The 15,273-nt window shown below is 41.5% G+C and overlaps 1 protein-coding gene across 1 annotated transcript in view; it reads left to right on the plus strand.

The window, feature by feature from the left end:
• Window positions 1–335: 335 nt before the first annotated feature.
• LOC138361512 (sulfotransferase 1E1-like) overlaps window positions 336–15,273 on the plus strand; it is a 31,300-nt gene continuing 16,362 nt past the window's right edge. The window contains exons 1-2 of the mRNA XM_069320810.1: window positions 336–496; window positions 4,388–4,490. Coding sequence (XP_069176911.1) covers window positions 362–496; window positions 4,388–4,490 — 238 coding nt within the window. The 5' untranslated portion in view covers window positions 336–361. The remainder of the gene's footprint in view (window positions 497–4,387; window positions 4,491–15,273) is intronic.

Genomic DNA, 15,273 nt, shown 5'->3' on the forward strand with positions numbered 1-15,273 from the left:
GAAGCATAGATAATATTGTGTCGTGGAACTTGAAGCATAGATAATATTGTGTCGTGGAACTTGAAGCATAGATAATATTGTGTCGTGGAACATAAAACATAGATAATATTGTTCCTTCCTATATTGTTCAAATGATAAACAAAATCTCTCAGAATGAAGAGCAGTCGATGAAAAATAATTATTTTGAACTTTTTCACATTTTGTAAATAAAAATAGACTTTATTTTCCATACTTCATGAGGTAATATTATTAGCCTTATTGTAATAGCATGAGATTTTGACTATATATTAATCATAACTGAGTATTATAAAGTTGCCATATGCCGACAGTATTGTACAACCCATTCTGGCCCCACGTGAAGATGGCGTGGAAGAACAAGGACCATCCCAACATGCATTTTCTCTTTTATGAAGACCTGAAAACTGACGTAATGAAAGAACTAAGAACTCTGAATGAGTTCTTGGGTACCCGCCTCACCCAGCAACAACTTGATAATGTAAGTCTACTGAACTTTGTTTGGTTACTAAGCAGAGTTGTTATTATGGTACAGGAAAATGTTTTATGTTATTACATGTTATTTTATATGACTCTCGATTTTATTAGTGTTTAGCACAGTGTGCTTTGGGCAGTTTCAGGCCTCTATATTTCCTCATAGATGTGAGGTAGTTAGTGACACTGGGATGAGAAGTTGTAGCTTGAGAATATGAGTGTTAGGAGAGTAAAATGTTGATGAAGTGTTATGTTGAAGCATCATGCCAGGAAGTGGCATGATGCAACCTTCGTTTACAGGGAACTTGTCTCTCACAAACATTACATTCTATTAGACTCTGAGAAAGAAATACATTTGTCCAATTATACCTAAACCACCAGGTACTGGTATATAGTGACAGGTGTCACCTGAGCCGCCTGGAAGACACGGGGTGGACACAGCTGTTCTCTCTCAACCATAGTGTAAAAATACTGTACATTTGCGAACGTTTAACAGCATAGGGATCTAAATGTCCTGAACTCCACTGTAAGAAACTTTAACAGTAGAGAGGAGGGATGGAGATTCTTATTCAGGTCCAGCTTGTAGAGTATTTGTTAGGTCAATTAATGGAGAGTCTCAGTTCAGGTCCAACGATGGTAAGTCTTTGTCAAATTCAGAGATAGTGAGTTTTAGTGAGGTCCTGAAAAGGAGTCTTAGGTACAATGATGGAGAGTCTATGGATGAAGAATCCAATCAGATCTATGGATGTTCAGGGATTGGTAGTTTTAATTAGTTCATGGGGTGGAGATTACTAGTCACGCTGAGTTACTTCATGGGGTGGAGATTACTAGCCACGTTGAGTTACTTCATGGGGTGGAGATTACTAGCCACGTTGAGTTTGTTCATGGGATGGAGATTACTAGCCACGTTGAGTTACTTCATGGGGTGGAAATTACTAGTCACGTTGAGTTACTTCATGGGGTGGAGATTACTAGCCACGTTGAGTTACTTCATGGGGTGGAGATTACTAGTCACGTTGAGTTACTTCATGGGGGTGGAGATTACTAGCCACGTTGAGTTACTTTATGGGGTGGAGATTACTAGCCACGTTGAGTTTGTTCATGGGGTGGAGATTACTAGCCACGTTGAGTTAGTTCATGGGGTGGAGATTACTAGCCACGTTGAGTTAGTTCATGGGGTGGAGATTACTAGTCACGTTGAGTTACTTCATGGGATGGAGATTACTGTGGGATATTTGGGCTTGATTCTGATTAATTAATAATTAAAGTAGTAAATTAAATTACGAAGGACCACCCGCTTTTAAAGTAAAGAGGGAAACTGAGAATTTCTGATCATTAAATAATTCCTAGATGAAACCAGTAACTATGGATATAACTAGAAATCATGATCATAAGATTAATTAATGGGCTGTATTATTAAAAGAAACAAAGCCTCAAACACCTACGTTGGGGGGTTATTACTGGGTTTAAGTACGTCCAGGAATCAGTGTGGTTCGTTCACTAATTCAATTAATAATAATCTAATCCTATAAAATAATACTGAATACAATATCATTCACATAAAGAAGAATATGAATATGAGCATAATAATGAGTTACAGTAAATCACACATTAATATCAAAACATTCTGAATAAATCAAATTGCAAAGGAATGGATAAAAAGGAAATAAATCTTAGCTTGAAGCAGATTCCTTTAGATAACCATAGAAGTCCTCTTAATCTCCAGATCCGGTACACTGACGAATGGTACGGTTCAACATGGAGAAGGCAGCATGAGGAATTCTTCTCTCGGGCTGCAAGATAAATAACTACCAGTAGCAATTGATTTAACTACTCAATTTATATTCAAAAATGTTAAGATTTACAGATGAAATGCTAATCACCTGTTATTAGGTGTTATCCCGCTTCATAACGAACAATCACCCTGCTATTATCAGACCTGTAAATGATGCATCAAATAAAGGAGTACTTAGCTGTGGGCACTGTATAAGTATTAAGATTATTTATTTTCGTATTTTCGCATCCCAGGCTCCGGTGAACCTATCCTGGATAGTGATGCGCTTCAAGTTGGCTGATCACGTGTCGTCAGGAAAAAAATCAAGGGGTCCCTTATTTAACACCAGCACTAGTTGAAGATATTATCTGCAAGGTCATTCACGCCTCACAGTGGCGGCTTTCATCTGAGGATGGATCACACCTGTCCTATTTGCTGGACAATGGCGTCTTTTATGAGTACGGTAAGCGCAGCTTTGCCTCCTTTCGGCTCTGCACGTGTCCGCGTACTGAGGAGGATGGCGTCCCTCCAACCCACGCCGAGTCGACGTTCATAACACAAATTATTGTCTCGAACATTCATATTTCTCGCATTCGCGCTTAAAACTTTAAAGACTGGACGGGTTTATTATTTAGAGGAACAAATTATTAATATTTACTAATTTAAGAATAGTAAATATATAAGGGAGAGGAATTAATGTCTCCCCATGGCATTCATTGATGACGTTAACTCTATCGCGAGGTAGACGCTATGATTCTAACGCTCTATTCGGCTTTTAGTTAGAGAACAATTCGTCTGCAATCAGTTGTCATACAGAATGCTTTAATTATGGAGAATCGTATTTAATTCTCACACAAATTGGATATAATGTGTTTACTGTAATGAAATCTGACGCAATACTGGCGTCAGGTGACGTGAGAATTCTAGCCTACTGCACAGATGAAATATTAGTACATGAGAATTCTACGAGTTGTTAACTTTACTTACTACAATATTTAGTATGGTTAGTAATAAGTAATGAGAATACAACAATGCTGTATTCGGTGTTGGAAATATCCAACAATTACTAGCCACGTTGAGTTAGTTCATGGGGGTGGAGATTACTAGTCACGTTGAGTTACTTCATGGGATGGAGATTACTAGCCACGTTGAGTTAGTTCACAGGGTGGAGATTACTAGTCACGTTGAGTTACTTCATGGGGTGGAGATTACTAGTCACGTTGAGTTACTTCATGGGATGGAGATTACTAGCCACGTTGAGTTTGTTCATGGGGTGGAAATTACTAGTCACGTTGAGTTACTTCATGGGGTGGAGATTACTAGCCACGTTGAGTTACTTCATGGGGTGGAGATTACTAGTCACGTTGAGTTAGTTCATGGGGTGGAGATTACTAGCCACGTTGAGTTACTTCATGGGGTGGAGATTACTAGTCACGCTGAGTTACTTCATGGGGTGGAGATTACTAGCCACGTTGAGTTACTTCATGGGGTGGAGATTACTAGCCACGTTGAGTTTGTTCATGGGGTGGAGATTACTAGCCACGTTGAGTTAGTTCATGGGGTGGCGATTACTAGTCACGTTGAGTTACTTCATGGGGGTGGAGATTACTAGCCACGTTGAGTTACCTCATGGGGTGGAGATTACTAGTCACGTTGAGTTTGTTCATGGGGTGGAGATTACTAGCCACGTTGAGTTAGTTCATGGGGTGGAGATTACTAGTCACGTTGAGGTACTTCATGGGATGGAGATTACTAGCCACGTTCTGGGACTGGGTCAAGTTAGTTCGTGATCAAGTACTAAGGTCAACTCAGGTTGACATTACCTGAGTCTTAGTCAAGTTCAGGTAATGAGAAAGTTGGTGAGGTCCAATGATGGAGAGTGGTAGTCAGGTGTACTAATGTATTAATTCATTATTAATTATTATTCATTATTATTAACTAATAATAACGAATGATATATATTGCACCAATGAGGCAGGATTAGCTCTCAGGGTGTCTTGGAACACTTTATCTTAACAATAATTATATCAGTCTAAACATGATATAATGATGATAGTTAAATTATTTGAGTTTTATTGTAGAAGTAAAGATTATTTTTAGTAATTTATTCATTGTTTTTTCTAGGTGATCGAGCACACATCTTTCTCATCAATGAAAAATAGGAGCATTAAAAATCCTGAAATTTATTTGAGCGCTCAGAAGAAGAAAGACGGCTTCTTTAGGAAAGGTGAGTTGCATTGTCCTGACTCATTGTTGACTACACTGTCATGTACTCACCTAGTTATGCTTGCAGGGGTTGAGCTCTGGCTCTTTGGTCCCGCCTCTCAACTGCCAATATATTGGTGTACATATTCCTGAGCTTCTCCATCTATGCCGGAAGGGAGCCGGTCGGCCGAGCGGACAGTACGCTGGACTTGTGATCCTGTGGTTCTGGCTTCGATCCCAGGCGCTGGCGAGAAACAATGGGCAGAGTTTCTTTCACCCTATGCCCCTGTTACCTAGCAGTAAAATAGGTACCTGGGTGTTAGTCAGTTGTCACAGGCTGCTTCCTGGGGGTGGAGGCCTGGTCGAGGACCGGGCCGCGGGGACACTAAAAGCCCCGAAATCATCTCCAGATAACCTCCAGATGCCATATCTATATTTGAAACTATGTATGGAGTCAGCATCCACCACATCACTTCCTAGGGTGAACAGGGGTGTAATGAAAATGCTAAGAAAAGAATAATGATTTAATTGGTGAGGGTATCATTGGCATGCAGGAACATGACAAAGTTGACGCCCTTGCTAAGGCTGCAGTAAATAAAGACAGTATCGAACTGAATCTTGAGTTATCAAATAGGTCCCTTAAAAGTGTCATTAGACGAGAACTCCTGGATGAATTTGAAGAAAGTAGAACTGTGCAAACTAGCAGGTCCATAGTTCATCACTATGAAATGTGTCAAGTAAAACATGTGTATGGGGCAAGTAACAAAGTCAGTAGACTTACAGATGTTGTCACAGCTCGTATAAGACTTGGCTACAAGTATCTCTGGCAGTTCGGCTTGTATAGGGATCTAGATGAAGTAAAGTGTAAAGTGTGTGGACAAAGACCGGGCCACACACTCCAACACTATATCTTGGATTGTAGTGAAATTGAGCCATTTAGAGATAAATCTAAGCTCACTCTGTATGATATGGCAACCTATCTTATTACCATGGATAAATTACCTGAAATCCTTGCACTGTATCCATATTTCGCTTCCAGTAGATGAACGACATATAGGATTCAGAAACAAGTAGTGTATTGTGAGGACTAATAATAAACAGAAGCACCCCTACGACTCTGTAATATCCCCATTGGTCAAACTATTATGTATTAGCGATAAGACCTACCATTAATGTATGATGACTTAATGTAAATATATAGCTCTTGAAATAGCACTTTCTCTGAAACTTGTAACTATTGTAACTGACATTGTAACTATAAGGTGTGAAGGATAGATGAAATTGTTTATGTAATAATCTAAGATGAGGTCTGATAAAGACCTTTTCTGCCCTTTGTAATGCTTTTGCGCTACCGCTCACAGGATGAGTATGGGATGCACAATAAACTAGCCGCCTTCGGCGGCAACAATAAAAAAAACAACAATCAGGTATAGGGTGAAGGAGGTAGAGAAAGGGTGAGGGAGGAGTGAGGAAGTAGTAAGGGAGTAGCGGGGTTGGTCAGGAAGAGTGATAAGAGGGGGGAGTAAGGCAGGAGTGGTCAGGTAAAAGGGAAAGTTAGAGGGAGGAAGATATTGGGATCATTGGGGGAAGTAGAAATTAGAGAAGAGTTGAAAGTAGAAGGTAGAAGCATAAGGGTAGATAGTAGAAAGTGAAGTAGAAAAGATAGACGTAGAGGTAGAAAGGGCTGCTACCATCCATTCTAGTTCATTACATACAAGACAAGGAATGGAACTCGTCTGTACTTTAAGCTGTTATCAATGTTACTTTAGCATGTATAAACTGGAATCATGTATCTTGTTCCATGCAAGATTCCTTAAGGCAATAAACTCATGAGTGTTCTACGCTTAATTTGCAATATATCAGAAAATCCAAGATCTAGGGAACACAATTAAAGTCAGATTAAAAAGTAAGTTAATCAAGTATATTTAACATGATAAGATTCATAATTCAAGCAATTTTCCTTAATGTTGACACTGTCCAGATTAATAACCAATGTGAGTCACCACACAAGACCTTGAGGGCACTATGACTCTCTGCCCCTGCTAATCACACAACACCTTAAAGTTTGGGAAACACGAAATAAGTCACCCTAAGGTTCAACTCATCAAGAGTCTGAGCCTAATCTGGGTAGAGATGGGGTGGAGGCAGAGTCCCCACCCAGCCTGACAGCCTAGACTGGCTGATGTTCAGTTGTCCACCCCCAGTCTGTTCTGTTTTCTGTTGATGCTGTGCTAGGCTCTCGAATATACAGTTCCCTGGGTATTTATTGGGAATCTGGGAGCTAACTCCACCAACTAAATAGATAGCCCCAGACCATCTACCAAGCCACGCCTTAACGGGCGGCTTGTTTGAAATACACACCCGGCTACCTGGCTGCAATTATTAGTTTAGCAGAAGCAAGGTAAAGTCACACGACCTGACCACTGGTCAGTTTGTCGTCATTAACACTCTAGAGGTGTGAGTATGGCTCAGACACCCTGACGCCTCTCAAAATCCTGTCTGACTGGCTCATGTACTATGCATGTATTAACTAAATCCAACTAAACAGTCTTATGGTGTTACAGTGCATTATTTACTAACTACTCTGGCAGTGTGTGGTTCTGTGTTGTTATGGAGTATTCGCTTAGTTTATGTGAAGTAAAGTTTACATAAAGGTTATCTTGGACTTCTTTGCTCATTGTGGCTTGTGTGAGTGCTATAAGGTGTATTTACCTATCAGTACTTACCTATCACTGACTACGGGGAAGTGAGGTCTAGTTCTTCATCCCCTTTAATTAACATTGTTGTACCTGTTGATCTATAATTTATCTATTCTGATTTTCGAATTCTAAATGGAATCTAACGTTAAAGTTGTGGCTGGAGGGAAGGGGTTTCTACAACTTCCTCTTCCAAATCATTCCACTTGTTGACCATCTGTATAGGGTACCAGATTTTTCGTACGTCTCTTCGACTCATTTGCGTTTTAAACTTCTACCTATATCTTCTTGTCCTGCTTCTTCTCCCTTTAAAAAGGCTGTCCTTGTCCACGTTATCAATTTTTCTCCGTATTTTGTATGTTACGATCATAACCACCCTCTCTCTTCTCTCATCCGGGGATTTGAAATCTAATTTCCTGAACCTGTCTTCATAGAGAGGTTCCCGGTAGTACACTCGGGTTCGTTCTCGACGCACAATCAAGAATTCCGGGTTCGAATCCAGGGCGATACACAAATGGTTGGGCACGTTTCCTTTCACCTAATTGTCTGTTTACTTAGCAGCAAGTAAGTAATCAAGAGTTAGTCAGCTTGTTGTGGGGTTGCATCCTGCGCGGGGTCAATAATTCTACCCTGGGGGGGGAACCTCTGAATGAATACACTCTGGCTTCCTGTCCCCCAACACAGTGAATTAAAAATAATTAAAGAGCTTATCTCTCTTAGCTCAGGTACTAATCCTGTTGCAAAACTTTGTACTTTGTAAATTCTGGTTTTGTTTCACGAGGTGCAGACTCCAGGCTGGTGCTGCTTATTCCAGCGTTGGTTTAATAACCAGCCTTGATTAATGTTTCTTAATATCATTATAATGTTTAGCAGCATCCCATAATTTGTTACCCTGATAATGTGTGCCTCTGGTCGAGACAGTGTTTGAATTATATCTTCTCCAAACTCCTTTTTTCTTTCCCACTCATGTAGGTTTTTTCATTTATGGTGTAGATACCTTCTAGACTCCTTTCTCATTTTGCCATCTCCATTAAGTTACATTTATTAATATTGAATTCTAGCAACCACATGTTTGCCATTTCTGGGGTTTGTCAATGTCATCCTGCAAATTTCTACAGTCACCTTCGGTGTTTACTTTCTTTATTTGCGTCAGCCTTTTGGGAACATTGACATGTCAAACTTACTCCATCAGGTTGGTCATTCACAACAATTGTTAACAGCAGGGAGGTCCGAGGATCCTTGGGGGAATTCCACTTGTTACCTCCTTCCAACTCGAACCCTCGTCTCTGACTCTGTTTTCTGTCATTCAGGTAGTACTTTATCCAGAGCTGTTTCTTCATTTATCACAGCTTCCTTCTTCATCTTGTATGCCAGCCTTTCATTAGCAACTGCACTTAAAGATTTTTAACCATCTCGACAAATATTCCCTTCCCAGCCTTTCTTTTCATTATTTATTTTAATAACCTTTTCATAGAACTCTATCAAGTTTGTTAGGCACGTCTTTTCTCTGTTTCAATCCATGTTGCATCTTCGCTACAACGTTTATCCTCTGCACATGTTTACTTATTCTCAACCTGATTACTTTTTTCCAGCACTTTACACAGAATATTGTCAGCGACATTGGAGAGTAATTTAGGTTCTTCTGTCTTCACACATTTGAATACAAAAACTATGTTTGCCTTTTGTCTAGAATTCTGGAAGTTTTCCAGTCTCAAATGTTTTATTGAAAATTGTAGTCAACGAGTGACATTGTACTTCTGCAGCCTCTTGCAACCGCCATGGTGATAATTGGCCTGGTTCTATTGATGTTGTTGTGTCTAATTCATCCTGGTGTTTACTAATGTTCTCAACGTTGACTCATTTTTCGTCCAGTGATACCTTAGTATTTCATCTCGTTAGCCTGGTCGCCACACTTGCTCGTTCTTAAAGACTCCTAAAATCTATTGTTGAGTGTTTCACAGACCTCCTTGTCATTTTCCGTGAGCATTCTACCATGTCTCTCCAACCTCATCACATGTCAATTCCTTATGATTTCCTCTTTATCTGGCTATAGAACAGCTTTAGATGGGCCTTAACCTTTGCTGTATTGTCGTTTTTAAATTGCTTCTCAGTTTCTGTACTTTCCTGGTCCTTTCCTTTGCTTCTCTACATTCCCTATTGAACCAGGAGTATACTTCTCTTTTCTCGTCCATCTCCCTATTGAATGGGATGAACTTCTCCATTACATATGAACATTTCTGATAAATTAATTCCATAATCCTATTGTTGATTTCCCTTCCCCACTGGACTTCACTAAGATAGTCCCTCACTTTCACGTAAATCCCAACGTCTCTAATATATCTTCTTCGTCAATGTGTTCCTTGGTTAATCATATTCCTTTAGTTTCATTATGTTCTCTAGCATGATAGTGCAGTCGTCACTGGCAGTAGAGGGCATCTCGTACACTATTATCTTAATATCTGGGACAGTTTGGGTAATACCATGTCTAGTGTTGCTGGTAGATCCCTGACTCGTTGCTTCTGTAATATGTTGCTTCAGGAAGTGTTGTCCCGTATCTACCAGTTTTGTTCTCCATTTTCATGCCCCTTGTGGAGGGGGGGGGGGGTCCTTTTTTATTCAGTCTATTTCTCTGTATTTGAACTTCGCAACTATAAGATTCTTAGCCCTGGATCCCCCTTGCCACCATTGGTGCTTTTTACATTACCTTTAGGCAAGTTTCATTGCATCTGTCATATTTTTCTATAGGCCTTGTATTTTTTAGCGATGGGTTGTAACTCCTCGCTTCAACTACTACTACTACCTTCTTGTCACCAACTGTTGCTATTGCTAGTGTGTGCTCTTGCTTACTTGTTCCTTCTAATACTTATACTTCCTCACAGCTCCAGTGTGACTATAGCATTACCCTGGCTACAATCACCTCGGAGATTGTAGTGGTTGGTTACCCCACCTACACCACCGTCTTATTTTATTACTTGATATCCTTGTGAGAAGATTGCAATATTTTTATAACACTCTTTAGTTTCGTTTCAGTTATTGCTATATAATGTGTGGGTGTTATTCAGCCTTCTATACCTCCAACCCTACACCTTTATTTGTAATTGCATCTTCATTGGCGAACATAACCTTAATGCTACTCAGTACTCATCTCTGCAAGAATGCCTTGGTTTCCCCTTCGAAATATTGGTTCCTGTTTTCCCGTGATCATTTTTACTTGTGCATGAGGTGTTTGTTGTTCGAGTCCTTCTTGCCTCAAAAACCTGGGGCCAGATTCACGAAGCAGTTACGCAAGTACTTACGAACGTGTACATCTTTCCTCAATCTTTGACGGCTTTGGTTACATTTATTAAACAGTTTACAAGCATGAAAACTTCCCAATCAACTGTCGTTATTGTTATAAACAGCCGCCTGGTGCTTCGGAGCTCATTAAATGTTTAATAATTGTAAACAAGGCCGCCAAAGATTGTAAAAAGATGTACAGGTTCGTAAGTGTTTGCGTAACTGCTTCGTGAATCTGGCCCCCTGGCTTGTTGTACAGTATCCTCTGATCCCTTACCTTCCTCTGCTTGTGAAGTATCTGCACTGCTATCCTGACCTTCCTCTGCTTGTGCAGTACTTGTGCGCTATCTAGTCTCCCAGGGATGAAAGTCCAGATAACACTCGTTTTTCTTCTCCAATTTATTTTTATTTTTGTTATATATACTATGGTAGTACCCGAGGATGCCTGGATCTCTATGTTTGTCTCCCCTTTCTATCTCTAGATCTATCTCCGTCTCTACCTAATCTCTATCTCTTAAGATCTTTACCTATCTTTATCTCTACCTATCTGTACTTACCTTTATCACTACCTACCTGTAATTATCATTATTTCTACCAACCTGTAATTATCTTTATCTCTATTTCTATCAATATCTAGCTATCTCTCCCTCGAGCTATCTCATCGACCTACCTACCTGCTTCCCCTCAAAAGATCCACTGAAGAAATATATCAGATTCAGAGGCTTTGCTTTTCTTTCTCTAATCTTCCTATTTCCATGTTTTTTTTCAGTAACAACTTCACATTAGTCACACGCAATATTTCACACTTGTCTCCTCGCAAGTCTCAATACCTATGACCAAGGGGGTGTTTAGAAATGCTAATATTTCTTAACGAATTTAATTTAAGCCTGAGGAGGCCTGGTCGGGGTCCGGGCCGCAGGGACACTGAACCCCGAAATCATAATAAGGCAAGGTTCCCCGACCAGCCTATGTCTGTCCCTTACCCCCCTGCAAAGTCTGGAGATAAATTTTGAAAGGCAAGCAAGAGAAACAGACAGACATTCTTTTTTATAGGATAGTATTGGAAAGGGGTTCCCAGCATTGTCCAGGTCTCTCTCTCTCTCTCTCTCTCTCTCTCTCTCTCTCTCTCTCTCTCTCTCTCTCTCTCTCTCTCTCTCTCTCTCTCTCTCTCTCTCTCTCTCTCTCTCTCTCTCTCTCTCTCTCTCTCTCTCTCTCTCTCTCTCTCTCTCTCTCTCTCTCTCTCCCTCCCTCCCTCTCCCTCTGTTACGGCCCTACTGGGACGCAACCGGGTTCTTTTCTGATGGTATTAGTTTTTTGGGGTATCCGGCCCCAAGTTAGTAGAGGCTTTCAAGGGGTGAGCTCCGTAACGCAAGTAAAATCAACGGAGGAGGTACATTAAATACACAAGTATACTAATTTATATATATATATATATATATATATATATATATATATTCCTTTCCCACGACCATATGTAAATTAAAGTCACAAAAGGGAATTATTACTACACAGTATATACATCTTCGTTTTCCTCTGAAGGCACTGATCACTTGGCGACACTCACTCTGGGTAGCCTTTCCCACCAAAAGAATTTGGTTTGGGTTTCTAAAAACAATAAAGGAAACAAACCAAATTAATCAGTTGTTCAGATGCGTGACAATGCATCAGCTACAACGTTATCACTCCTTTGATGTGCTCAATCTGGAGGGGATATAGTTGCAGATATAGACTCCATCTGGTGAGTCGAAGATTCTTCTGTTTAAACTGGGCGAGAAACTTTAGAGGGTTGTGGTCAGTTCGTACTAGGATAGGATGACTATTACTAGTTAGATACACTTCAAAGTGTTGGACTGAACTGATTAAAGCAAACGTCTCTTTCTCTATGACGCAATAGTTGAGCTGACTGGGGGTAAACTTCTTAGAATGGTAGGCTACAGGATGTTCCACCCCTTTTTCATCCTTCTGAGATAATATGGACCCCAGGCCATAGTCGGAAGCGTCGATTGTTAGGATAAATCTATCCTCAAAACTCGGGGACCTGAGGATTGGAGAAGAGATTAGAATCGCCTTGAGGCTCTCAAAGGCTTCCTGGCAATGTTCATCCCATGACAGCTTCACACCCTTCCTCAAACGATTTGTCAGGAAGGGGGGACTATGGATGAAAAGTTACGGACAATCTTATGGTAGAAACCAGCCATACCAAGGAAACGCAAGATGTCCTTCCTGGTGGCTGGTGTAGGGTACTGGACTATTGCCTCTATCTTGCTGGCCTTTGGCGCAATCCATCCTCCTCCTACCTTATGACCTAAAAAGATGACAGAGGTTTTGGCAAACTCAGATTTGTGCAGGTTGACTACCAACCCTGACTGGAGCATGGCCTCGAAGAAGTTCTCTATGTGACGTAGATGGTCCTGCCAATTAACATCATATATTAATACATCATCGATGTAGACCAAGGTGTTTTCTACGTCACGCAGCACAATACCCATCAGCTTCTGGAAGGTGGATGCTGCGTTTTTCATCCCAAACGGCATCACCTGACATCTCTCAAACAGGCCGTCGGGAGTCACGAACGCAGAGATGGGTTTGGCCCTCTCCGTGAGGGGAACTTGCCAATAGCCCTTAAATAGGTCAAATTTCGTCAGGTAGCTAGCTTTGCCTATGGCATCGAGACATTCCTCTACTCTGGGGAGAAGATAGGTATCAGCTACTGTGACCTTATTCACCTGGCGATAATCAATACAGAAACGGTATATCTTACCAGGTTTGGGCACTAGTAGTATCGGGGATGACCATGGGCTTGTGCTTGGGGCTATCAGATGGTGTTTCAACATGTACTCCACCTCATCTTCCACCACCTTTTTCTTTAGGGGATTGAGTCGGTAGGGGTGTTGCTTTATAGGCTGGATTCCTTCCTCCAGTACAACGTCATGCTGTAGGACAGATGTTAGTCCTGGAACATCTCTGAAGATTGTCTTGTATCTCCGGATCATTTTCAGCATTGATGGTTGATCTCCTCCGTTCACATGCGTCAATTTTGCCTGCAAATTACACAGAATATCGGAATTAGTACATTCTCATCCTCCTCAATGTCATCTTTAGTTGTCACCATGGTTATTGGGAGTGTATCTTGGCCCTCATATTTTTTAATCATGTTAACATGAACTAAAGTTTCCTTCTTTTTGCGGTCTGGAGTGTTAAGAAGGTAATTGTGACTAGTAACCTTTCTTAACACCTGGTAAGGACCTACAAATTTAGCACTCAAACTTCTGGTCACTGTAGGAGTACATACGAAAACTAGATCCCCTACCAGGAAATCCCTTTGTTTGGTCCTCTTATCGTACCTGCTCTTGGTGGTCTTCTGAGTGTTCTCTAAGGTTTTCTTTGCCATCTCTCAAGCAGAGAACAACCTGCCTTTATTTGTAGATAGCCAGTCCACAACGTCTACGTCGGTCTCCTCGTCCAGCCAATGGTCTCGTGCCACTTCTAAGGGACTTCTCACAAAGTGACCATAAATAATTTCGAATGGGGAGATTCCTAGTGATTCATTAGGCACTGATCTTACCACAAATAGGAGGTAGGGTAGGTCTTCAACCCACTTACTCTGTCGGTCATAGCAAAACTTCCTAAGCATGCCCTGCAGCGTCTGGTGGAAATGCTCCAAAGCTCCTTGCGACTCGGGGTGGTAGGCGCTGGAGGTTGTCTGCTGGATTCCCAAGTCGGCGATCTGTTGGCGAAACAAACGGGACATAAAGTTCGATCCCTGATCCGTCTGAATGGTCTTAGGGAGACCATATCGCGAGACGAACCAGAGTAGATGTTTCACCAAGACCTTAGCTGTGATGGTCTTAAGAGGGATCGCTTCTGGGTACCTACTAACCCGATCTAATATAGTGAGCAAATACTGCACCCCTGAGGTAGAAGGGGTGCGGGCCAACTATATCCAGAATGAGGGGCTCGAAGGGCTCACCCATGGATGGGATAGGGCATAAAGGAGCTTTAGGTACAGGCTGGTTTGCTTTCCCTGCCATCCGGCAGGCGTGGCAGGTTTTGTAGAAGCGACGTACGTCCTTCTTCATGTGCGGCCAGTAGAAACACTTAGCTAGTTGATGAAAGGTTTTCGAAACCCCACCATGTCCAGCAAATCTATTGGCATGAGCCGTTTCTAACAGCTTAGATTGGAACACGGCTGGGACGACTATCCGCTTACCAACCTCAGTTGACTGGGGGTATTTCGGTGGACACCTGCGACATAGTACTTCATTCGACCAGATGTACAGATCACCTCCTTTCGTAGGAGACTCTATGGTATTAGCCAACTTTTGTACTTGAGGGTCCTTCCTCTGCACTTCTAGCAGACTGGCTCGAGTCCAGCATTCAGGAACTGGCATCGGGACTGGCGGGTCAGGTGAATGGCTACTCGTAACCTGTGGGATAGGAGGAGAGTCAAACAAAGCATTTAAATCTGATGGTACCTGGAATTGAGCCTGAGACCTTGTTTGCACTACCGCAATTGGACTTGTCTCTTCACACACTGGATCTTCCATGACCAGGGTATGGTTAGGTAACAAACCTAGGGCTAAGTCATTGGCCAAAATAACGTCAATTCCTTCTATGGGAAGACTGTCCACCACAGCGAACTTACACTCGCCTTTGAAGTGTTGGGACTCTAAATGCACCTTTATCAAAAGGGCAACGTATACAATGTGGAAGGAAAACCACCTAGGATTACCTTCTGTGTCCCATTCGCTGATACACCTTCAGGTAATGACTTTTCCAAAATCAGAGACTGGGCAGCTCCACTGTCTCTGAGTACTACCGCGGGCTTACCAA

Source organism: Procambarus clarkii, unplaced genomic scaffold (assembly GCF_040958095.1).
Source record: "Procambarus clarkii isolate CNS0578487 unplaced genomic scaffold, FALCON_Pclarkii_2.0 HiC_scaffold_436, whole genome shotgun sequence".
Classification (NCBI taxonomy): domain Eukaryota; kingdom Metazoa; phylum Arthropoda; class Malacostraca; order Decapoda; family Cambaridae; genus Procambarus; species Procambarus clarkii.